This window comes from Gnatocerus cornutus, chromosome 6 (genome assembly GCF_029298725.1).
Source record: "Gnatocerus cornutus isolate USDA-ARS CGAHR chromosome 6, icGnaCorn1.1, whole genome shotgun sequence".
In the NCBI taxonomy this organism is placed as follows: Eukaryota; Metazoa; Arthropoda; class Insecta; order Coleoptera; family Tenebrionidae; genus Gnatocerus; species Gnatocerus cornutus.
In genome coordinates, this window is record NC_142238.1 from 8,273,383 (window position 1) to 8,300,849 (window position 27,467).

At 33.3% G+C, this 27,467-nt stretch overlaps 1 protein-coding gene across 4 annotated transcripts in view; it reads right to left on the reverse strand.

Moving 5' to 3' along the window:
- Positions 1–27,130, reverse strand: part of LOC148172611 (A-type potassium channel modulatory protein KCNIP1-like) — a 114,128-nt gene extending 86,998 nt beyond the window's left edge. The window contains exons 1-3 of one of the 4 annotated variants that reach the window (XM_088039466.1): positions 27,023–27,130; positions 8,759–8,870; positions 8,641–8,712 (exon numbers count right to left, since the gene is read on the reverse strand). In XM_088039466.1, coding sequence (XP_087895592.1) covers positions 8,641–8,712; positions 8,759–8,834 — 148 coding nt within the window. In that variant the 5' untranslated portion in view covers positions 8,835–8,870; positions 27,023–27,130. Of the gene's footprint in view, positions 1–10; positions 112–8,640; positions 8,713–8,758; positions 8,871–8,924; positions 9,116–14,758; positions 15,001–27,022 lie in introns of those variants that run through there. The other 3 variants (XM_088039461.1, XM_088039463.1, XM_088039465.1) reach the window with 3 other exon arrangements.
- Positions 27,131–27,467: the final 337 nt, after the last annotated feature.

Genomic DNA, 27,467 nt, shown 5'->3' on the forward strand with positions numbered 1-27,467 from the left:
AGGAACTTACGTTTGGAAACATCGCAATGATGCAGAAGATAACAACGATTTTCGAAATCATGGTGGTAGACTCCTGAGAAACACTGCGTTTGCTCTTTTATAGCAGATTTTCTAAAAAGTTTGTCTTGTAAACTTCATTGTGTTTGAAGTAAGGCAACAAGGTGAAGAAATTTTATTTACAGAATAAATACGCCGTGTATGTACCTACTCTTTAAAGAGTGTTGTAAGTAATTATTTTTATTTTTTTATAAAAATCTGATTTTCCCACAGTGCGACACAACAAATTGCGGTTTCGGAGTCCATGTAGCGGCTCCGAATTAATTAATATTTTTGTATAAATCCAATTACAAAGTATTCATAAATCAAAAATTTATTTTTGGGAGAAATACGATAATTATTTTTGTAATTAATATTATATAAAATCATTGGCCTAGAAATAACAAATAAAAATGAATGGAAAAGTTGGCGCATATACATTTTTCATAAAATCCGCTCTTTAGTGAGCAATCACCCCGATTTGCATTATAACTTAACAGCATAACTAATCGATACATTGGCTGTATTTGCCGCCTATACCTTTATATAAGCTTTTGTGTCGGCTTTATAAATAATTCATTTGAAATGTAGTGTGTGCTTCAACAACAGTGATTTATACGAAGCTTTTTGAATTATTATACAAAAAGCGACTAAGTTAAAGCACTACTACCTTCATAAATTCTTAGCTAAACGAAATCTAGAACATATCGTCGAATTCGATAAAAGTTAAGATTAAAAAATTCTTCTGTAAGTACATTTACTTCAAACGTGAAATTTAAAAAAGTTTGCTTACAATTCCGAGTTTGTTTTTCCAATAAAAGTGTCTTTAATAGGAATCGAAAATTGAGGTTTTCACTTTTCCATCATCTCCACCTCATTTCACTTTCAAAACGGCGCGTTTGTCAAATCTGGATGATAAATAAGGGCGGACTACGTGACGGATTTACGTTCACGTTTCCGTTGCCGTTAATGTAATTCGAGTAGATCATCTTAATAAATCGTTGCCATAACTACCATCTTAGTATCTCATAAAACTTGTCGGTGTAACCTGGCGGCAAGCTTTTAGCTTATAAGCAACACCTTGCGCTTTAATTAAAAGCTACGGCAACATTTTCACATTTATTTACGGCGAAAGAAAACACCCAAACCACTCCTCCGTAAATATCTCGTAATTATACATTCCAGGTCGCACTTGTGAATATTTCATACCGGTAAACATTCTTTTAAAAAAATTCCCAGCGAAATGGAAATGTAATCACGGAAGATGAGATCAGAAGTGGATATTTCAGAGAATGATCTAATTTTGAAGGGTTTATAATTTCAATTAAGCTCAGAACCCAACTCATTCTAATTTATCACCGCCAGTTTGCAAAATCTGGAAAAACTTGAGATGAATCTGTCGATGCTCCCATGAGAGGATTGCGAAATTTTAATTCAACGAAAATGCAACGTGACGGCGGAAACAACCCTTTTGAGACAGGAAGTGAAAAAATTGGTAGTGACATCTGTGTTTCTGTCACCCTTCGTCTAATAAACAACGCGTCTATACTTTTTCTTTGTGAAAGGCAGCCGTAGACCTAATAACGCAACTGCATCAACACGCTCTTTCGGCGAGCAATTCCTGCCCAGGATTCCACTAATTGAATTTTTTCGTCGTCTGAAAAACCCCGACAGAGTCATTATGTGGTGCTAATTAGGTTGCAATTTATCTTTCCGTGTTATTTTGCTCAAGGGATAGTCGGCAGGATATTAGCAGTTCGCATATCTCCTTTAAATGATCCTGTGCCTACATCAAGCGCCAGATCATTAACTCTTGAATTATTGCTTTTTATTACCAGAATGTTAATAAACAAACAGAATTTATGCTCAACTTTTTGTGCGGAATGGAATCAGACCTAATAAAACACTGTTATGATTATCCTAGATGAACTCACGCAGGCTTCTGCGATAATCCTTCTTTTCACTACAATGTTCATATTTCGTGAATCGCTGAACATTTACAGAATTGTTTTGACAAGGGACAATGAATCGCATCCTGCTACGTTTCTAAAGGGTACTTTCAGTAGTTTCAGGCTCTAATTTATATTGAAAGGGAAGGGTTTTTAGTGAGACAATGCTCGTTAGAATTAATGATGAAGAGCGACGTTTTCGTAATTAAAAGATGGGGAAAATTGAACGTTGCCGCCATTTATTCGGTCAAACTTCACTGGCACAATTAGGTCACATTGTGAAATGTGGGATTATAATGACAACAGAAACAGATTAAACTTTATCAGTTATTGTAACCTCCTGGCAGATCTCATAGACGTTATTGACAAACATTGTCGCGGTTTTTACATTTTTTATCTGTAATACATTTCTAATAATAAGCGACAATAAGATCGTTGGAGATTTATTATGATTATCAAGAGCATTGATTACAAAAGAATAAGCAAATCAAATGTTATCTAGTTTTCTCGTGACAAAAAGCACGTCAACGATTAGTAAGTGATAAGATCTGTTTGAGTTTTTAGATAATTGGTAGTCTAAAAATTCTAGGATTCAAGCATTGGAATTTAAAGTGGCTTTGGATGCCAAAACGTAAATGGATGACTAAGTGAAAAACCTTTTTTGTCAAGACAGACTGCAGCCAAAACTTTAAACAGCCTGTATGTAAAAATATTGATTAAAATAGTTCAATAGTTTGAGACCCTGAAAATCTAAAATTCTAAAATCTAAAATGTTTTGATGACATAAAAATTGAAGATCTGAAAGCCTGGAAAAACTAAATCCAAGGACTTAAATTCCTGTAAAAGTAAATATCAGAAAATGTAAAAACTTGTCACTAATTTTAGGATAAATGGCCCTCATATATCGACAAAGTCCTCCACTATCGCCTTCAAACCAGAATACATATTTCACAAAAGTTCCAGTCAAAATGAAGTGCAATAGAAATCGAAGGACTACAATCTCAGCTCAAGACTTTGATGCATAAATCACATAAAAGCTCCTCTAAAATAACAAAACTAATCGAATAAATCTAAGGGTTTAAAGAATTTCCTTTGACAGAAATCCAATAACTGTTCCAACTACATAGTAAAGCCCACCACTTTGTATTATTTGAGGTAAATTAACCGAAATTTCCTACGTGTGAAGACAAGGACGGTAACGACTTAGCAATCTGACCAGAATAATTGGAGCGAGATTAAACAGAGAGAGTGTAAATGGCTTTGTAAATGATTGCAAGGAGAAAAAGTTTTAGTGAAAGAAATAAAAACTAATGGGCATTGCACCATGGCAAAAGTTTAAATCGATGGAACTTTAACCATTAATTGAAGCAGACAAATTTTTTAAATTCCAAGTTTGAATTGAGTAAAAGCTATCAAGTAAACGAAGTGTGATATTTTCCGAGTAAAGTGACAAAGCTTGTTCTAAAATTTGTGTCTTAATATCCTGTCACGACTGACTTATTTTTCCTTAGAGTGATACTTTCGCACTAACGCAAAGATATCACTCTTTTTCTGATTTATAATAAAACACAATCTTTAAAAGCTTTCGCAAGTTCAGTGAGAAACCAATCAGTTTTCCTTAGTTTGTCATAAAGCGCATGATATTAAAATGGGTTGAATTCACAGGAGACATTTAGCGTCATGAAACGATGAGCTTTGTTCATATGTACCCATCCAGAAACTCCCTTGTTACAATCCATTGATTGCTTACACGAGCCGTTCTTTATGCACAATTTCACGAGAAAATACCTCTTGCTTGTGGACCTGTACAGAATTCTAATCTTAATTGAAAAATTCATCGTTCTTGGTCATAAAAACTTTACTAATCAAACTTTCGTGCATTTTTCACTTTATACGGTGTTTATTCATTATGCAAATCTTAATTTAACCTGAAAATTAACTATGAATAATGGTAGGTAAGCGCCGCTCAGCTGGGATAAGATTTCTGTTTTTTAGCTGCAAGCTTTGATAAGAAATTTGTCACTTTGTGTCGTTACGATGATGGATAGTCTACAACAACAGACCCAATTGCACTCGCTTCACGCGTCCGACATGTGGGAACTTCTCACATAAATCTCAAAGTTGTTTTCCATAAATTTAGTTTATCTCTGATTAGGTTGTTTACATGTAAATCCATTCGGTGTAGTCATATATTTTAAACGTAAATAACCGTTTCATTAGTGCCTTGCATTAGAAACACGATAATGTTCTGAAATATGCATGCCACATTAATGAATATGCGTTTTTAGGTGTAATAAGAATTTTCTTAATAAAATTAAGTAATTGCGCGAAGCTTTTAGAGTTAAAAGCTTGAATCACAGCTTCGCAGTTCCGCTTGCTGCAAACTTCCTAAGTGCAAGTGCCTAAACGGATAAAAAATCAGCGCAAATTCGAAAAGTTTCTTAGTGGATTAATTATCCATAGGTAAACACTTAAAACCTTAATTTAAGTTCGCGCGAAAACGAGTTCTATTCGTTCTGACAAAATTCCAGTCACGAACACTGGAAATGAACCGGAATTGTTATTTACAAAGCTTCAAAGAAAACATAAAAAACAACCGAATTAAAGGAGCCATAAACTGTACGCTCTAATAATTCAAAAAGTGTATTTTTTCCTACAGCCAAACGGAAGCTTTATCGAATTTTTTGCCTTATTTGTTGTTCTCTCCCTTCGTTAGTCTTTCTGGTTTGCAGATGCTATCTTCAGGGTAAAACAATTTTAGCAAGACGAATATGGGTCAGTAGAATAGTTTCGACACTTGCCACGTCTTTGTTAACGTTTCCGACGATATGACTAAAATGCTTAGTGGAGCTTTAAAGTTAAAGCTCTGTTGGCTAAAACTGAGAGTGTCAACTTGAACAACTAAGCCCTAAATTCGTAAAATCGTGTTCGAGGAAGATAACGATAAGTAAAGATGATTATTAAAGAGACTTCCTAGTGAACCGTAAATTAGTGGTATCTTAGAACCGATATTGTAATGGTGCCGCCTATTATGCTTATCAGATTAATACACGATTCCATCCCACTCCCCTTATCAGCATTATTTAGCTGTTGCAGGTGGAGAATCTCACACTCGCATTAGCGATGGTAAACTCCAATATTGCATCAAATCAACACGTGAAAATTTTACGAGAACTTTTCAGTCGATTAAAGCATAAAATTGTAATGAAAATAAAACAACTTGTGTAAAACGGAATTCTAAAATTGAACCTTGAAATTTTCGTTACATAGTTGAATTTTAAGCAGTTTTAATTTTACAGTTGTAACTTTAGTAGTGAAAGCAAAATCTACTATTTTTACCGCAATTCAAATAAATTTTGTCTTAATACAAAAATATATTTACAATATTATTTAATTAATCTTTATTTATATCTTTCGGCTTTCATACATATAAGAATGTTCTTTGAATGAAATTCAATTTTGATATCAATTTTGTAAAAACGTACAATTGCGCTATTTAAGAGTAGAACATTAGCTTTATAGTTCAATTCCCAGCTTAAAATAAAAGCGCCTAAAAATAGCAAATTAACCCGGCGCCTCCACCATTTGTGCATGCAAAAATTTCTTTTTATTTTATCCGATCAAAACAATTCCAGCTGTTATTTTGCAACTCTAAAATAAATAAAAAAACTAACAAAATAAAATTAACTTTGCCAAATTCCAGTACAACCTCGTTTATCCGTGCTTCACAAGACCGAAGGCTGCACGGATGGATAATCGAGTTGCTAAATAAACATACGTTTAAGGCAAAATAATTATTTAGAACAATTTTTTAATTCAAAATATATAAAAATTTTAACAAAATTTATCAACATCTTAACAATAACAATTTTAAATATTGAAAGAAATTAAAACAATCAACTCTTATAAGAAATATTACATAAAAGTAATATCTTGTAGTAAAAAAAACAGATCTTTCATTTCTTTTTTGATTCCAAAATTATCTTAGTTTTCTTAATTATAGAGAGATTTATTACAAAAGAATTTATTTCTGGCATTTTTATTAATGTTTGCAAACACTACTATTTAAAAACCATCTTATAATTTTGTTTTTGCTCTCTTCACTGACTTAAATATCATTAAACTACATAACCGTTAAGTGTAAAACTCCAAGTATGTAAATTTTCTAACATTAGAAGCAAAAGTACCAAATACGTAGTTAGTGTTCGATTTGTGTTTTTTGTAATGTACAGATAATCGAGGCACGGATCAAGGTTCTACTGTAATTCCAAAAACTTTAATATTAATATAATATTAATATAATATTAACGTGAATATTTTTCCTTTAATTTTTTTAAAAGCTTTTTGATGAAAAACTTTCAAAAGCTGGAAGCGAATTACATCAGTGCAAAAAAATAACTTAATAAATTTAGCTTTTTTATTCCGGTACAAAAGTATGCTACTTTTAGATGTAACATGGAAATATTTATTTATAGCAAAGCATGAAACTTAAAAGTTTAATGTGAAGACAACGAAATTCATTAACATTAAGCAAACTATTTTCAGAACTAAAAAAAAAGTTGTTATACTTGTAAAACAACAAAGACAAAGAAAGAAAATTCTAAATGAGAGTCCCGTAATAATGTTTTTAATTGTAATATTAAAATTTTAATATGTACTTTTTAAAATCAACTAATAAATATAATTTATAGTGATAAGCTCTTCAATATTTGCCCGTTTATTATGATGTTAATTAACAAAGCCGTCATTCGACTTTCTATTGAATTATTGTTGCTGATATTATGATAACATTGAATTATTATTTCAATTAATACGTTTACTATAAATTATAAGCAATAATACTGCTTTTTACATTGAAATGTAGATTTGGTGTCACCTCACATTAAACATACATAAATACTGCATAAAACGAGCCGCTACTGTATTATTATGTTTGTCTAGACATGGCTAATAAACCGCAACCCAAACAAAATCATAAATAATGTTTAGTTTAGAAATTAGATAAATATTACATGTATAACCAAGGTTTAATTATTAATACGTCTACGCAAAATCCCACTCTATTTGCAATGTTCGCTCAATTAAACAATAACTCCTTTGTTGACACCAATTCTTGCCACTGTTGATTTTTTAATTCAAACTTACATTGATCAATAGCCCCGTTCTGAAGCATCCGTTAATTTCAGAATTCCCTTGAAACGAAATTTGACAGAACTTCTTGGACCAAAACATAACGTATTCAGTTCACAGTTTCAATTTCGCCGCTGAAAATTGAGTGCATCCCCTAGACCACCTGTTGCCATAGTTACAATTTAAAGTAAGTCGCCTGCAGGTCTCATCCCAGGATATAAACACTTGATATAACTCCGAAACATGGCTCCGAGCTGCGGTTTCTATTAAACTAACATGACTTCTGAATTCCCGGATCCCACTCATCATCACCGGAATTATCGAAAACCAATATGAATAACATAATGCAGACAGGAAAATGACCGAATAAATTTCAAAAGATAGAAAAGCTCCTGGGCGCTTTACGTCTGCACGTGAACATAAAACGAAGACCCTCCAAATAACCGTGTCGTAAATATTTTATGTTTCGTCGAGAAGACTATGTTTGGTTAATTAACTTAATTTTTGATGATCGCGGCTCAAAAAAACTTGAAATGAATTTTAATCCTTGCGAGATCGCCGAATAATTACTTCCCTTGAAGCTTTTGTTTTAAAGTTTCAACGAGCTGATTAATCCGTCAAGTTCGATGGCTGATCGTACAAAGCGAAAATGATTCAAGTTAATGCCTGTAGCAAAGTTTTGATTGGGTGTATGAATTAAATCCCACCTCAACGTGAGATATTTTCGGCATTATTCATCGTGCAGGAAACTTTCCAGTATAAACTCGGCAAAAACCAATTAAAGCAGTAAGAACTAGGGGAGTTTATTTTGATTAACGAGAATTTAAGAGGCCATTATTTTCTGCCGTCGAGATACAAAAAACATAGGTATTTCGGATTTTCGCAGCATTAATCGACGAGAAAAAAATTAACGACGCGACGTCGCGTTGTGTAGATGAAAAATGATTTGTTTGTGACAGCAAAATGGTGGTTTTGGAAATAACGAGTTGCCGTACAAAAAGTAGTAGAGTTAAAAAGATACTTTGTTTGACGGCACAACTAAGCGCAGAAATAACGAGCTTAACTAGAATTTGCGGAGAATTTCGAGTGATGGTAATGTGAATAATGGCACTGCAAATTAGCGAACGTTGTTTGATTTGTCGTTCTTTTTTAACGTCTGTTTGTGTAGCTAAAAATAAAAGTATCAACCACTCCATTTTATTTGTAAAATTATAGAAGAGAATTAACCTATTTTTTGAGAATAGCTGCCTTTGAAATTCAATGCACTAAAATCAAATTCAGACTTGTTAAATTTATTTTTAATATAGAGTATCAGGAGCGCCAAAAAGAAGGGGAAAGTCATATTTTGCATCCCAATAGTGTGCGCCATCTACAAGCTCCGGTTAAACTATTACAGATTTCTCCTCACTGAAACCGGTTCATAATTCAGAGATCTGTAGCGCACAACTCATAACTTTCCAGTGCATTACACAGAGGAACAAATCCGAGAAATAAAGCGCCAAATACAAAACTTAGAAGTACTCACTCAGATAATACCGTTCCAAACTGTCTAAATCGTCCAAAAAATTGGACTTTGTCTCGGTGAATTTTCTCCACGCTAAAACAACTTCGATATTACACAAAAAAAATGACTAAAGTCTCACTTTTCTTGATAAATCCGATACAACCACTCTGATCCTGCTTCAGTGGTTCCATGCTTCCCTCGTCTAAAGCTCTCATTTCGATATTCTCACCCTCTTCATCGTCTTCAGAAATCTGAAACAATAGAGCTCTTCAAGTTGTACTTTAACTTTGTAAAATTAGACCCACTTGTTGAACTTTAGCGACCGGTTCGGCCCGGTTCATTGTTTGTCGATTTACGGAAACAATTTTACCAAGCTCGCACTTGCACTGCAATGACAGTTGAAAATTGTAGTGCCATGTGGTTCTGGCACAATTCCAAGTTATTTTAGGTCATTGAAATAAATTGAGAGGATGAGAACACAGGACAGCGGCTTTTATTATTGTTGCAAAAAATAAATAGAGAAATCTGCCATACACAATCAGAAATAAATCGGTTTGGTAATAAAAGTGCACAATCTAATAGGTTAAGAGTCAGCTAAACGTGCGTCATAGACCTGTTATAAAAACAATAATTTAATCAAAATGATTGATATTAATTGTATGTTCGAGTTTTTTCCGTCGGTTAGAAAAAAAAAACAGATAACATAATTAACTTAATTTATAAGACATTAAAGCAGTGATTGTGTTTTATTGTCATTTTACAGTTTATACAAAATTATTTTGACAAAAAAAGGTTTAGTCACTGCTTGTGTAATTTTACGACTCTCATTCCTTCAAACGGATGGAATTGGAATGAAGAAGACCACACAAATGACTAAGTTTAGGAAACTGTGGTCAAAGTCAATACAATATGATGCTCTCAGTAAAATCCTTTGTTTGAACAACTAGATGTTTCACAGTCCACGAATCTAGCAACTAAATAAATTAGAGTGCAGTAAAAAACATGATTAATGAAATCAAGGTGACAGACAAAATTTAAATATTTATGACATGCGATCTTGAGATTGCGATCAGTGATTTCAAATTTCGTCCAAAAAATGAAAGAAAAAGTTATGCGGATGCAAATATTATTCAGAAACTAATAGAAGTTTCTGTCTAGTTTGATTACAATTAAGCAGGTCGTGGTGTTTAAATTGCACTTTTAATTCTAAATAAAATTATCATGGTAGATAATACAGTAGACTCTCGATAACTTGAAACGCAAAAGACCTGGCAAAAAGTTCAAATTATCGAAAGAAAAAAAATTAAATAAATGAAAGTTTTATGGCAGACAGACAATAGTCAGAATAAACAAACCAATCAAAGAAGAGAGCGTAAAATTCTCTACTCCACTTTAAAGAAATATGTGTAAAATCTGATTTTGAAGCTACAATGGAATTTTTAAGAATGGCTTGTTCAGAAATTTTTTGTTTTTCTTGTACGCTCACGCGAGAGACTTCAAATAACCGAGAGTTTGGGAGGGAAAAATTCAAACTATATTGTTGGCAGAAAAAAGTTCTCCATTTTACTTCAAATTAACGAGGGAAATAAAATACATTAAAATTTTTCAATTTATCGAAAGAAATCGAGGAAACCGTCAAAAAATTATCGAGAAATTCAAATTATCGAGGTTCAAATTATCGAGTGTCTACTGTATGATGATATAAATACAAAGCCGTACAAAGGGAAACTCTTTTTGCTTTTGTATGCATACCTACAAATACATGTCTTCATTTTCTTTTTAATTAGACTTAAAATCCTAGAATTTCAGCAAGAAATTCAATCTTGTATCTGAGAGCACAATAATATTTTAGTTCGTAAAATGTCTAAGCTTCTTAATATCTATCTTAAGAATTTTATTACAAAAAGTAATTCGTTTTATTATCTTGTATTAGTTTGGATTTTGGTCTCAAATAATGTGCATTTATTTTCAAATATAAAGTACAAGTATGGAGTTCAAAAACCTCAATCCATAGTAAAAATAATACAAAATACGAAATTCTGTCTACCTATTTTAGTAAAGTAAATTACTTTTTCTAAAGTTCTACCAAATTATTTAATTATCTGTATTTGATAAAATGCTTTTTTTCTAGAATTACTCGAAAAAGTTCTAATGAAACACAAAAACGCGATATCCCAATGAAATTAATCTTATTCTTTTATGCATTATTAATTTGGCAGATGGTCCCTTACATTCAAGATTCAATAACCTCCATTACATATTAAAAACTTTATACAGCAAATATTGTAGGTACAAATCTCTATATTTATATTTAGGATTTGCAGATCCTCGATTTGTATTTTTTTCGTAAATTTAAAATTTCACACAAGCAGCATTTCACTGATTTCGGCACAAATTTCAGGTTTTACTAAAACAACTCAACTTTTGCACTCCACTGCTTGATTGTAGATGAATGTTTTGTATAAGAATAATAACAAGAACGAATCGGCATCTACACAAAATGGCCGCTAATGTTCCAACTAGATTTGCAACATGGCGGCGTTAATATCATCAATGAATCGTTTGTGGCTAGAAATTGTTCAGCCACAACAGAAATAGAATTTATCTTTGTCAATAACAAAATTTTCCACCTTCTTAAAAATATCCTCTTCTAAACTCTGATTTGTAACCTGAAATAAAAATCTTTTATGGATACTATTGTGGTGAACACATGTACCTATTCTGTTTATAATAAAATTGGCGTTTCTGCTCTTCCTTGTTATACACCACAACTTTGTCTTTTGAAGCGATTAGTTTCGCAAACTTTATTATGCATGCGGTGAAGGCAGCTTTAGTCGGGTCCGTTTTTAAATTAGAGCTGATATTTGCACACGTTAAAAATGCATAGAAGAGGTCCGGCCTTCGGGCGAAATTTGATATATATTGTGTATAATTACATACGTGTTAATAGTTAAAAAGGGTATACGCGGTTCGGCCAAGAGGGATCAAAGAACCCGTGCAGACATTCCAGGACGGGTGCGGTGGTCCGGACAGCCTGTGGCGTATGTGAACGTGATTATATGGAGCAAATAGCTCCTCACAAAAACAGAGTTTCTTGTCACCGTGCAATTTACTAAAGTCTTATTTACCGGATCGACTTTTCTGATCCTTAATGACAGAGCCGAGGTCGCACACAAAACGGGCACGCAACAAGACGGCTTCTTCTTTCCCGCTGATTATCGGTTTATTCAAGAATTTGTATAATTGGATAGCGTCAGAGCATTATCTCCACTTTTTCTACACCGTCATTGAATATGTAGCAATTTACGACTGCCTTAAAGGTGGACACCTATCACACGATTTGTCTGGAACATCTTACCACCAGCACAGAAAACGGACCGCATTCTGCCCACACAAAAAGGGGGACTATTAATCGAACAGGAAATTATCTAGTGTTGTTAAGACTATTGCAAAAACCGAACGGATAGATGCTGCAATGGTAAAGAATTAGATGTCATTACATTGCCAGGAAGTCGGTAGTTAGCCTCGAGGAAAGGGCTTCCTTTCGGAATTCCAGAATACTATACTTTTTAAATAAATAATCATGTTTTTATAATGTTACAATTACGTAATGAGCCAAAAGATCCAGAACTTTATTTTCTAAAAACAATAAAACCACTTATTAAAACAAGAAAGTGTTTAACAAAACATGATTTATTACAGCGTATTATTCTCGCGCAATAAATTTGCCGTTACCATTTAATACACATCGTAAATAAAATATTAATGTCTCTTTTGGTTATTTTCATAGATCATTTGGTCGTGTAAGTAGCACAATACACACTTCCCAAAACTAAACAAGTTTTGACAACCGACATCTGTTGTCATCATTCGCCAAAGAATAAACTGAAATTTATATTTGTAAAAAGTTTTTTCCACTGAAGTGATGAAAGTAATATTTCTGATCTGATTTATTGAAAAATGAGCGATTTTACAAAATATTTTCTGAATAACAAAAATTAATTATTTTTTTAACATGAATTCAAATCCTGCTTCGCTACAATTTATTTTTTTTATTTTGACGTTGACTTTAAAAACCTGTTTTTTAAAATTGCTTGTTTCACATGTGAATGTAAATTAAACTATGAAAATATTTTGCTATTGTTCGTTAAAGGTCAAATTTGGCAAAATATATATTTTTACTTAATTTTATCTAATAAAACATTTGCAAAAATTTAGGTAGGTATTCAATATTGTCAGTATATTGAACTTTTTTTTTTCAGAATCTCATAATTTATTGTGCTAAAATTCCAGTTTAACTTTAAATAGAAAGATATAAATTGGAGAAGATAAAAAATTCCGAAAGGAACTTTCTAAGTTCAGCATCTAAAATCCAAAGAAATTTGGATTATCTTAAAAAAATGTACCGGAATTTGTATTCTCAGATTGTCAGTTCTCAGCACCGGCTACTTTTGAGATTGTAAAATTTTTCTATTTATAAATTTCGCATGGTATATAACTTTCAATTTAAAAGATTTATTATTGTTCACCAATTCAAAAAAATATTTCATTTTAGTTTTAGAGTCGTTAAATTTAATAAACTACAGGGTATCCGGAAAGTCGCGCACCTCCGTGATACTGTATTATCGGACAATGCCATAGATCACCGGAAAAATGTTTAAAAAAAATCCATATCTTTAATTTTTCGAGATATGATAGATTTAAGAGTAAAAGTTTAATGCCAAAATTAACAATTTCTGTGCAATAATTTTACGTTCAAATGAATTTGTTGAATAAAAGACATTTTACGCAAAAGCATGGTGCAAAAAAGATCGAAAAAATCATGTAAGAAATGCCATAGTTACATTACTCGTTCATGAACCGACCTGACTAACGCCAACAATACAACAGCAACGTTACTATGGCTTTGCATACTGGAAATTTAAATTATTGAGAGAACAGTTCAGCAATGTTGCCATTTTCCTAATTTTTTTTTTGTCCTCCTGCGAAAACAGAGAGTCAGGTCAGTCAATTTTTTTTATCCTCCTGCGAAAACAGAGAGTTAGGATTTTTGTTACCATTTTTTTGGTACTCTGGAGCAAGTCCGGACTAGGGGGGGGGGGCTAAGGGTGCTGTAGCACCGAGCCCCACTTTCCCAGGAGCCCCTTGCCACGTAAAAATTTGCTATAGAAATTGAAAAAATACAAATCAAGTACGTAAGGCCCCCTTTTACGATTTAGCCCCGGGCCTTCAATTTTTTTAATCCGGGCTTGCTCTGTAGGACCACCCAATTACCCCCTTTCAAGGTGGTGCGCCACTTTCCGGACACCTGTATGTATATATTTCAAACGGATCTTTGTAAGTAATTCAAGAAACAAGTATTTTTAATAAAAAAATATATCAAACTTTTAATAGGTCGAGCTAATTGATCAAATTAAAAAAATATAAAGCAATCAAAGAATTGAGAGATCTGAAAAAATTCAAAGGATTCCAAAGAAACCATAGAGAGAACATAACTAAAGGATCTCAAGCATTTGAAGAATCTGAGACCAAAGGACCATAAGATCTAAAGAATCTGACACATCTAAAGGACCTGTATGTACAACTCGAAGTATCCCTAACTAAGCAAAGACCTGAAAGATCAAAGAAAAAAGCGAAAAAAAAGTAGATTATAAAACAACAAAAATTCGAACAATTTTTCTGCCTAAAAACCTAGTTGAATTTTGTCAAGATACATGTAGCTTTTCAAATATAGACTGTTTTGAAATGTAATCCCCAGAAAAATATGTATCTCATCCTATTTATAATTCTCGATTTCAGTGAGCTTGGCGCGATGTATTTTTACTAACATTAATAAACATTTTATTAAACGTAACATTAAAACTAGACAAGTGTTATTTTATGAACTGGCATCAGCACAAATATGTCATGTTTCATAAGTAGACATTAACTTCCATCCTTCAAAGTCGCGTCAAAAATAGCGTTTTTTTCTAAACACACACTTTTTGTTTAGCACGTGATCCCGCGTTGTACCTACTTTCGCTTTTTCAACTGAAAACTTTGTCGCTACCCTCGATTTTCAGCATTGTAAACCGCGCATTACGACCTGGCAGGTCAATTTTATGGTGGTTAATACAATGTTGTCTCGTTAGACACATACCTCCAGAGGCAGTTCGGAACCCAGCGTCAAATTATAGACCACTTCATCGGCGTTGACAGAGGGTTGAGCGTGATTCATATCGCGATCTTTTCGATTAAACGGGCGCCGGAACTGACGAAGGGTAAACTAAGAACGGCGATGTTTAATTTATGACAAAATTGCTGTGAGCACAAACACACAATTATCCTCTAAAATGAAATAAACCGGGCGGGACGAGGAAAATTTTGATACTCGTCTAAGCGGAATCGTGTTGCACTACTGGACACACGTTTACACACTCGATCTAAAATTATTTTTTGTCTTTCTCACTTGCCGAGATTTATTGTGAAGTTTGTGGTGTGTGTAAGTACGCGGGGTTTAATTCTGGTTTCATCGAGATGATTGACTGATTCGAGTTATTTTTAAAATAACATCAATAAAACTCTTGAGGGATATTTTAAGCGGCACGACGGTAATCACAATTTCAGAATTATTTTTTTTATTCTTCCTTGGATTTATAAATGTGAGAGTATATTTATTTTTATCGGTGTTGTTGCCGACTTTTAGTAGCCATTCGAAAAGTTACAGACCATGCAACTTCTGGTAAAACAAATTTCGTCGGTATGTACTATTTTTAATTCGCACGGCTTGAATGACAGTTTTAAACAAGCTTCAAGCAGTGTGTGATTACGATCTGGTGCGATTCATGCCCACTTAAAATAATCCTTTTTTCATGTAAGTAAAATTGAATGTAACGAAGAGGACGTGTGCGGAAAGCTCCTCAAAGAGAGAAAAGGGTAAGCGCGCCGCCGCCAAACGTTCCAACATAATACGATCTGTCGAGAATAAATTAAAAGGCAGTTAATAGGTACCGTCGAAGAGATTTTTATGATTGAGGCCTAGTACATAATGTGTGTGGCCGCCACGTTTATGATTAAAAATCGGTTGAAAAGTGTAGACGTTTCGGAAACAGTAAAACCGCCGATATCTCTTAACAACTTATTCGACAGAGTCGGCCTCCTCATCAGCGGGATCCCAATAGGCAATAAAATTAATCGTTTCTTATTTAACTGCTGCGGCGATAAAAAAAGAGGGTTAAGTGGTGGAAAGCTCACAGAAAAATCGTGCTGGAAGAATGCTGGCAGTAAATTGAATCTAGTAGAATCTTTCACACATTGTAAAGACACGTCTTTTCTTGGAACTGTTCTCAACACCGCGTCAAAATTAATCGGATCATCTATCGATTTTATTATGAAGGCAAAGTAATATGATTATAATAGGATTCCTCTAATAAAAATCATTTCGGGTTTTTTACACTTTTGGTTTTGCTGATAAGTTTTTTGATATATTCAATTACGGTTTTGTGTGAAACAAATTGAAACGCGTGGAATTTCTTATTACTCCACAAATGAGAATGTGTAATCATGAGAGCAAAAGGAGCTTTGTACTGACATGGTCGTATTTATTTAAACCCACAGATCGTTGACACTAATTTTATTGCAGACATGACAGAGTACCAAAGTGGCTTTTATTTTTATCCTAACTAATAATAGAATATTGATTTTTATACGCCGATCAGCTGTGAATTTCGTCCATTTCGAGGGTGTAACATCAATTTTTCATGCAATTGATTTAGGTTTGTGTGGTTCCATAAATCAATAGGTCGTCGTAAAATTTTCAGGTGTGCTATGTTATTTTATGGCAGCAGAGCAAAAATTCTTTTGGTTTCGTTGTAAAGGCAATAATTTGTGATAATTTGCCGGCTATTTCGAAACCGTTAACTTAAACTATGACATTGTTGGATGTCACATAAAACCTGCAATAACACTCGGTCAGAAACCAGTCCTCGACTTGATGAATTAGACGGCATAGTGACTGAGTAGTTCTCTAATTGTCTCGGCAATATACCTAATGTTTCCGTCGATTAGCCGATGATAAATCCGCCATCAAATCTGAGGCGACGCAATCAATCGACTTTTTGCCAACTCGGGCATATTGCTACCACGGAGGCCAAGTATGTCGCCGAAGACGTGAAGCTCTTTGCGTCGTGTGCGGTGCCACTGAAACCGCCTAGGACATTGCTCAAATTCTCCGGATATTACACAACGGACGAGACGCTTTTTCTTATGCCGGACACGTTGTCTCATCTTTAGCTTTCCCATAACCTCAAATATGATCCACAATGCTTAATGAGCTCCTCTCCACCGAATACTCCCATAACCAATCACAGAACGTATCCAAATTATAGCCCTACAGCTTTCATTGGTCCGACGGTAAGTAATATGCTGCAGCCTCGCAAAAAACCTCTTGTGGTTCAACGACTAATAAGACACAGTCCGCACCGGCCGTCCATCCGCAACCTCAACGTGTTTAGAGCTTTTTCACCTCGTTAATGCCGGACTGAAAAAATTTACGTTGACGTCAATGGATAAAACAGTAAATTTCTCAAGACCACATCCACAATTTTGATGAACAGTTATGGCAGCAGATTCAGGATTTTTTTTCCATTACGCTTATTTTCATAATCTTGAATGTTTAGAGGTGCTTTTTTTCTTCAATAAATGAATTATAAGTTTGACTTATTTATTTCGCTACACAAACTGTGGCCTGGAAATACCATCAAAAGAACTGCATCTGATTCACATCTGTATCTTATAACAGAGCGCAAGTAGAATTTCCCATTTTTTTCTGACAATAAGTTTATGTTCCACTTCGTGCATGTGGCCGAGAAAACCCACATAAACATTTTAAAAAGTGCAAATAAGCTTCTTCCATGTTTTGGAAACCACAGCTTTCGAAAACAACATGCCCGTGAATGCACCCTGAGCCTCGAAAGTGATTGAAGACCCGATAAAAGCACAGTTAAATCAAGTTTTATGCCCTCGTCCGGTCAAATTTCTGTAAGTCAGTATTCCTCGAAGCCCTCCCCAAAAGCAAGAATGAAACCGAAAGCCAGTTCTCTCCTCCACGGAATTTTACTCTAAGTTCTAAGACCTATGTCGAAGTTTCTCGGTATAAAATCAGCGATTCTCCGAAAAAGCTTTGAAAGTTTCTGAGAAAATGCAAATTTATTTCGAAGTATCGTCTCGAATCGAGTCGGGTTTGGTCGAGCGGGTAGCGTCTCTCTCAAGACTGAAGACAAGTCGAGATCGTATTATCAAACCGTTACATGAAATAAAGCATTTCAATCAATGCCAGACCTGGTTCCTAGAAATTTGTCTGAAAATGTTTAGTACTCATTAGATTTAATAATATAAAACGATACGGATGAAATGCTCATTTTGAGAGATCACCGACATCAAAGCGTGATGAGATTGCTAGAGTATAGACCTGTACCTATCAACATTTCATATTAGAACAATATCGAAATTATATACATGCGAGTACGAAATTCGGAGAAAAAATTAATTGTGCTGCTCTTACACAATGGAAACGGCTTTCGGTATTACGCCTCAAAATTTAAAGAGACGGTACTATTTTTGGACTGAAAGCTCAAGGAATTCATAATGAAACTAATAATAAAAATAGTGTTGTTCATCCACCAAAGATGGCACCAGATCAACCAAGCAAAAAGTATTAATTAGAAGATATTATTATGAAGCAGCTGTTGCAGTTCGCAGCAATGATATTTAATTAAAAAAAACAAGTCTACCGAACCAAAAGTTGATTTCTCGAAGATTAATTAATGAGTGGTTCAGCTAATTAATATTAATTAACTTATCCATCTACTTATAAAGAAAGGATTTTACTAAAAAAATTCAGTCGTACCTTGGAACCTTTGATTGAATTTGTTATAATTTGCATATTCTGCTTTGTTAGAGTTTGATACCAAGCGCAAAAGCTCGTCCTGGCTTGAAGGTAGGAAGCCAAAGTAATCAAGCGCACAATAATTTCGATCCCATCTGTGGCTTGAAGTCTGTCAAAACGCTTTCAAAACTAAACCAAGTTAAATTCAATTTTCAATTTCCTTCATTGTTGCAGATTACATTTTGACATTCATTGTTAGCGAATGGTCGAATCCGTTCTTGAGTTTTTCATTGTATCGTCGAATACCACAGAAAGCGAATAAAAAGTAAGACTCCAATGGAAACGAAATGAAGCAAAATTGCTCAAGCAGAGATTTTCAATTGGCATGTGGACGGGTAATATTAGTGGCGCATTGATGGACGTATATTAATCCAATAATGTAAGGTCTAATTGTATCTGGCGGGACTAAATGCAACATCATCGTGAAATCAAGACCACGGCCACATAGTGCCCTGCGATTCCTGGAAATCTGACCAGCAACTCCACTGACACGATAACTACCACACTACCGACAACAGTATTCAAATTAAAAGTTTGTTCGGTTGTGTACTACAAGGCAATATTGGTCCGGAGTGGCTTGATCAAAAAGAACAGGTATGTCTCCCCGAAAAAATTATCCTTCGGTTTAATGTTATTGTTCGTGGCGCGGCGGCATTGTTTATGAATTGATTCCATCTCGGAGACGTCTGTCACCAAGATTGCTGTTAATTTGAGAAATAAATAACGAAGGAATTTATTTAATGCGGTTTAGATTCTCGTAAACACTGACGACCGTTGTAAATATACGGTAACTTACATTTGTGGACATATCTATCATAACATTGGAAATTCTTTCAGTGCTTTTTTAAGAAGAAAAAACGAAAATGTTGATAATGTCTAATTAATTACAAGCCATAAAAGCATTATGTGTAATTTGCCAGATGCGCAGTAGCCTCGACATAACAGTAACAAAGATTTTATTATTCCTGCTGAAAATTACTATTCTACTCGACCATAATGTTTTTGATTACCGATAATAGCTCATAGGATCTATCAACAGAGGCCAAACTATTCTCGGAAAATTACCATAATTTCCTAAATTTTTACTGTAGTTGTAAAAATTTTGTTTTGATTACACCTTTTGCTTAGGTTTTTCACAAGAAACATAGGCTATTCTATTAGTGATGGTCCAAACTTAATTCCGTTTTCAATTTTGGAATAAAACGAAAATTCATCTGGACAGAAAACAATACTTTGGTGAATGTAAAAGCAATTTTTGACCACACTGGTGACTGTTGATGTCAACGTCATGTAAGAATGCTGTTTATAAAAAAATAAACAGCGAACTGGTTTAACTCCATGTTATTATTATAGCCGCCATCATTAGTTCTGTTCCTCCTAAACAAAGAAGTTTGAACAAAAAGAATTTTTTTCCCAAAATCCTGATAAAAAACTTATTTTGCTCAGCAATTCAGTAATTCACACAGAGTATTATTTCAAAAGGTAGAATGAGAGTACAACATTAAAGGACCTACGTTTCTAAAAATTTTCCTCGACTTTTGTGGCTAAATAAAATAAAATCAGTATGACAAATACCTACATGTTACAAAATTAGATTTTTGACTTGATATTAGAAAACTCTTTTAATTTGACCACGCGACAATAATTTAAAAAATATGGAATATTTATAACTTTATAGTTTAGACCTCTTATTAACATTTACCTAAATTAAACTGTACTCAAAGATTTGAGACAAATTGAAAATGGAGTTGATTACAGACTTAAAAGAAGGAAATTGGTTCATTTATTGTCTCCTCAAGGAGCGACTTGTTGCCAAGCTGTGACAAATTTTTCTTTCCTCTTTATTTGCCGGGCTGTCAATCATTTGCACGTAATTCCGTGGCGGTATAATGGCCCCTTTATTTGGCAAATTAAATAAATGATTTTAAATTAAATGGCATCATTTGATACGCAATGACTTGCAATTTCTTTCGAGTCCATCCCCGCATGGTTAAACAACCTGCCTATCCTGTTTGTACTGATCAAGACGCTCTTCGTGATGGTTGTTTTTGCACCACAATCCAATGATGAGAGTTTAGTGGTTTCTTCACGGGATACAACACACTGTACACGATTTGCAACAAGTCGAAGGCCTAGTGGGAGGAACGGCCGCCACTTACACATTCGGTTTTGGTATTCAGAGATTCCATTGAATCTAATCTGGACCTCTTATTGGTTCTTTATGTACGCCATATTCGATACGGTTACGTTACTTTAATTGCCATCTTTTCATATTGATGTCGAAATCTGACCAGCAGGAATTCACAGCACCTTCATCTTCATGTGCGCATTTCTTCACCGTTCACAAAATGAAGGAAGGCGGTTAGACCATTGGAAAATTTTAGCGGTGCTCTATAAATAGGCGTTGGTATTTTCAGATAATACGTACTAATTTGAAATAATCTGAAATCGATAGTTTGCGTGCTTGGAAGGGCTAAATCAATAAGCTACGTCAAAAGTAAGCGTTAAAGCGTTTTTCTTTAGACATCAATATTTACTTAAGAGTTAGACTTGCATTTTACAAGGTTCTTAACTTCACTAAACATCACAAGTTTTAACAATAAAGTACACTATTTTAAGGTAAATTCAAACAACCGAACACATTAGTTTATAAACGAAGTATCACACGCAAAGATATCGATTTGAAACATTGAAAAAAGTGTAAAAACACCTTCTTCTGCCTTATTTAAAAAGTAATTAAATTTGTAAAATGTATTCCTATAACATCAAAAATTGGAAATAAATTTTATACAATATCTATAAACTTAACTAGGTTATTTTATGTTTAAATAATGCGTCACAAATGAACTACTTTTACTCACCAGTACCTAAGAGTCGGAAAAGATAACAAGAACAAAATTAATTAATCATCTACCCACACTCCTAACTACCTGTCTGTAAGTTTCTGTAAAAAGTTAAAATTTATTTGCTTTTAGTTTGTATAACCTTTGTATCTGCACCAACGGTTTACTGTTATTTCAATATAGCAAATTTATTGAAAGTATTTAAAAAATTGTAAATTAATTAAAAAAAAGCATATTTTTGAACACGCGATTATATGAACTAACTACAAATTTAATACGCAATGTATTTCCATAAACATATATCTGTGTAATAATTTTTTAGAACAAAATAATTTTCTCGATAAAACAATATTACACAGAAATCCCATTTATTTAAAATTAAATCAGTTTTGTTTCAAAGAAGGATATAAATTTAAAATCATTAACATTGTAAATATGTCATAATAATAACCATTACATGCAATAAATAAATTAACAGTCATTCAATTACTAGAACAAAAAGCTTTTATTAAAGTGAATGCAGTTATTATTACCTGATAAAATTGTTTTGAAATCTTTTTAGAAAAACTGTCGGCTAATTAATAAGGGAGAGTTGATTTCCAATATGTACAATCATAATACGACAGCCTGGTTTACGAGTGATAATCAGTCCCAGTAACATTATTTTTTCTGCAGTTTTTGTTTGTAGGTGACAAATTTTAATAGCGACTTAGTGATTGATCGTTCAGCAAAAATAATATAGTACACAATGTTGATTTTTTACATTTCTGCAATTCCTGCAGAAAGTCAAATAAAATGTGACGGTCACATTTGTCTTATGTTCAGTGCAGATGTTTATTTTAACTTTGTTTTTCGCTCAGTTTTTCGTCATAATATTTTGCGCTTACTAAAACTTGTCAGTTATTAATCAAAATTGACAGATATCTATTACAAACAATTTTACAAAAGATATGTCATTTAGTTCGCTTTAAATTGTAACAAAAGTCTAACTTGGTGAAACTGTCGCATTTTCGAAGTTAATTCATGATTTCTCGGGGCCAAAAAGTGAAACACGCCCGCGTTAGTCAAAATTGAATTTAAAACAAATGAATCAAATCAAAATTTTTTGTAAACCGGTGTAAACGTAGTTTGAAACTATTCCGTCATGATTTTGCAAACTAACTTAATACAGCGTTTTTTCTCAAATTTTGAACACAATTTGCATTGAATTTAAAATAAAAACCAAGATATTTTTATCATAAGTATCTACTTTAGTTGAAAAAAAAATTGAATTAACGAGTGTTTCCACAAAAATTCAAAATTCGTTAAAAATTACAATTCCTGAACCATGCGACGCTTAATTAACAATGATAAAATATGTAGTATATTATTATACGAGCATGTTATGAGACCTCTCATTTACGAGGTTGAGTTTGCAACACAAGCGAGCCTGCGAGCGAGTGGAGTAAATTAGCCGAGAGAATAAGGGCCATGACATTCGAGTGTAATACTATGCTTTATCTACGATCACAAAAAAGTAGACACAAACCTTGGATTTTTTCGGCAAGAGATTTAAGGTTATGGCTTTGCAATGTCTAGCGGAGAACTCATTGATTGTTACAACTACTATCACTACTATCATTCATGTTTAAACATGAAACGTCTTCAAAATACACAAACTTTAACGACTTTTGTGAATTTTTAGTTGTCAAAATAAAATCTGACAGTTGTTTTCATTGAGTACTAGGATAAATTGAAGAAACATTGGGTTATAGTGGTCATAAGTAAACGACTTCCAGCCAATCAGAGCCCGCGATGAGTTTATTACTACACAGGTTCCAGCGAACCTAGCGAACTACATTATAAACAAATAACTAATGGTCGTTGATAAAACAATTTTTTTGTCAGATTCTGGAGCTTGATCCACTAACTACTCCTCATTTATTTTGAATACCGCATTTCAAGGTCATAATTTGTGAAAATTGTGGAGCTCTACGGCAAATTTGAGAAGATTTATCCATTGAATTGAACATAAACGAGTACTGGAACACCCAAAGACCTGTTCGTGATTGTTTTCAATACATAAATCCTCTTAAATTTGTCGTAAAGCTCCACAACTGTCACAAATTATGACCTTGAAATCCGGTATTCAAAATAAATGAGGAGTATAAGCATATCTATTCAAATTTGCAAATTTTTATATTTGAAGTTACAGCGTTTTCGTTTTCACCGTTAATTTTTAGTTTATAACAAAAATACTAAACATAATAATCTAACCAGCTGTCAGAATTTCGACAGATCCTACCAATGCAAATTCGTTTTTTAGAAAATGTAAAATTATTTTTATATTTTGACTACCTACACAGAAAAGTTTTACAAATATATTCATTTATTAACTTACTTTAGAACATGACTTGAATTGTTTCTCTCCTACAAATCTTATAATTTTACTTTTAAAATTAAACGCTGCTCGAAAAATACATCAAGAAAAATCTTCAAAACTACCGCAAAAAACATGCAAACATTCTGCCAGAATCCAAAGGATGTAATTTTATTAAACGAGTTCTTCGGTAGCATATAACAATTTTAACCAGAAATTAATGATACTTAAGAAGTTGGGAACACAAGGAAACCATGATCACCGAATTAGGATAACTAATTTGAAACAAATGGTTATAATATCTTAATTAATATAGATAAGATCTAAACATCTTTTAATAATAATAATTTGATAAACATAGATTTATTATGTAAACAGTAAATACATATTTGTAATATTTGTAATATTTAATGTTACCAGAAAGTACAACAAACTTATACATATATATATAACTTAAATTTTTACGTTATAATTGTTTGTTGACTAATTAGTATTAAGTAAATGAATGTGATAAAAATATTATAATGATAAATAAAATGTAGGTTATCAAAGTGCGGCACTTAGTAGAGGCCTTGACACTGACTTTATTATAGTTTTTAAATTTTTTAGCATAATATTATGTATTAACAAAAATTATAATTAATTTTAATTAATTATTTAGTGATTACAAATAATAATGAGTAAATGTTTCTATCGCACAATCCTTCAAAATTATTAATTATTATTTCCATTTTTAGGTTTTACCGTTTTTAATGAAAGTGAGAAAATGAAAAAGCATTTTGAATTTTTATATTTAAAAAAAAAAGTGGAAAAGTTTTTGCCATTTGAGTGAGCCTGTAGGTATATTGAGGAGCAACTAGCAAAATCAGAGATAAAACCAAATCAACGACTGGTCGGAAAGGAAGAGACGATAATTGTACCACTCTAACTCCAATTCCAACTCACTTCTGATGATTTATTTCTAACTTGAATAAAAATCGTTTGCTTATTCCGATTTTGAATATTTTTGCTAAAATTTGTACAACCAACTGTACGAAATTAGCAAACTGCAGGTCAAATACAATGTCCAAGTATTGATACTGAAAAAAATCTAATTAGCAACAATTATGATTTAAATAGAATTCCGTACAAAATTCCGATGTTAAGAATAAATATTTCTTCAACTCGTATATCTGAAAGCAAATATTGAATATTTATTTTTCTTCTTACGGTCACAGATAAATGGGTCAGTAATGAAAAACATTGTCTTCATAATTGGTCGTCGCGAGCATTAAAACGCAAGTTGAACTGAAAATGTGAAGTGCCTACGCAAATACTTTTAAAAATTAAAAATCCCAACGTAAGTCAATAAAAGTGGAAATAACGTGAGTCACCATAAGATAATTATAATTATTCTAATTAGAATCAGTTTATGGGCGCATTCGTTTTCCATATGAATAAAGTTTTGTATTGATCAGAAACGTAAACATCGTCAGCCTTCAACCGAGTCTTTATCGTAACGTTGCGGCAAGGTCTTGTTCACGCCGACGCTTGCACTACAAAATTACATAATACGGCATCGAAACCACCAGTTCTTAACCCGAATATACGGAGAACGTCACTATAACAGACGGCGTAAGAAAAAACGTCATTACGACATTTATACAGCCAACAGCTGACTCGGGAGTGTCTTTGACGATCAGTCGGAATTTTTATTTTTATCAAAGTGTTCTAACAATAATTTAACCTCGATAGTTCGCGGCATATTTTCGTGCCTACAACTTCCATGTCACTTGAGTGTTTATACCTTTAAAATAAACCATCGCGTGTGAAATATCTTGATTGGAAAACAGAGCCAACCTGGAAGCACTTCGTTCCATCAGTTGTACACTAGCAGTTCAATACAAGACCCGGACTTAAGGTAGGGATTCTTCTTTTACTTCCACGTTTTATCTCAAATCCCAAGTACTTTTCGTCTGGAATTTTATTAAATTGCCCAACGTCTGCTTCTAGTCGTTGTTATTACAAAAGCAACTTAATTGCCGCTATATACTCTTAACTTAAGTAGGTAATGTCAATTATAAAATACGTCAGAACATAAATTTTGACCGGATTTAGATGGAGCGGATAGCGCAACGTTCCAACTTGTTTCAGGTCACAAATCGGCGCCATTTCTTCAAATCATTCGATTCAAAATACACCGGGAAAAGTCTTACACACGAAAAAAATTATATTGATTTGTGCGCAGTTACTCAGATCAATTTTCATGTTTTTAATCCAGTAATGTTTGATGTTACCTTCAATTCCAGTTTAATTAAAATGCATTTTAGTACTACTCTCTTATTTTGTTACCTATTGTTTTACACTAATTATCTCCAGTTTTTATGAGTCGTAAAAACGCTTATCGTTGGCCTTGAAGCATTTATATAGTGAAAACACAACGTTTCCTCGTGGTCCAAAATTTCCCGTTTGTGACCATGACTTTTTTCCACAGCAGTGATTTGAGCGAGGTGGTACGACCATTATGCTGTTTATTAATCATTTTACAGTCATCTATTCATAATTTACTTTTGCATTCCAACGTGAATTGTGTGGAATTGCAATGGAAGCAATTGGACTATTTTTATGCCGATTTCGGTTCTTAATCTGGAAAGTAAGGCGACCGCACGTGGTCGAAAAAAATTGGATTGAAGCCAAAGCGGAACTTTGGAAGTTCATGAGAGCAAAATCCCCAAGTACTGGAAGGCTAATTTGTTTGTTCATGTCGGGTTGTGATGACAATTTGTTTGTTTAATTCTTTTGAGTAGTCTAAATCTCATTAGCATCATTCCACAGATTATGTAATGTGGATCCATTCGCTGGCATACAATTGTACGTTAAACAACCACCTTTTAAAAATTACTGGTAGAATATAGAAAAATATTTATCAGGATTTTTCACTTTTACTGTCGTCCTTTTTGGCTTATTTAAGTTTTAAAGAATTTGAGCATTTAGAAGAACTCTTTTCAAGCGTCTAGGAGATCTAAAATCTACACAAATTTGATGAACATGAATATTTTTTGTGCATCCCAACGTATGATTGTTGCCTACAATTATTATTAACGACAGCCTGAAACGTTAGATCATTCTGCATCTTAATTACCTTGAGAACAGGATGTAGAATAAAATTTTTGACTTTTCTTTTGCACTTCAGCAGTCTTAAAAAGTTTCAGTTGCGTTTTGAAATACCGCAACCTTGGTGATAATTACTGACATAAAGTAACTAATTATTTTCGTAACTCATTTCTACAAACTCACCAGTTTATTTTCCAGTCGTTCTCAAATAAACTCAATCCTATTTATGTCACGGAATATTACCCATTAAAATTTCAGCTACTTTTTCCACGTGTGGCGGTCTAATTTATATCGAACGACAATGCTAATCACTTTTTTCTCACTGAATACGGTTCTAATAATTATCGTCTACCCACGGGCATCGTCTATGTTCCAAGTTCTCTGATTTCTTCTTTTAAAATGACGTCATCTTCTAAGAATATTTCCTACATTACTAAGAATTGGCAGTAATTAACTCAAGTATTTATAAATATTAATAAACTTTCTTTTCTCGGTACGTACTCAAGGATGGGGTCATTACGAGGGTAATAACAATTATTAGTGCGTTAATAGGTCATTTGCTTGGACAGAAATTGGAATAATGGAAGTTCCGTGAAAAGGATAGGGATCGGCTTTTTATTGATCCTGT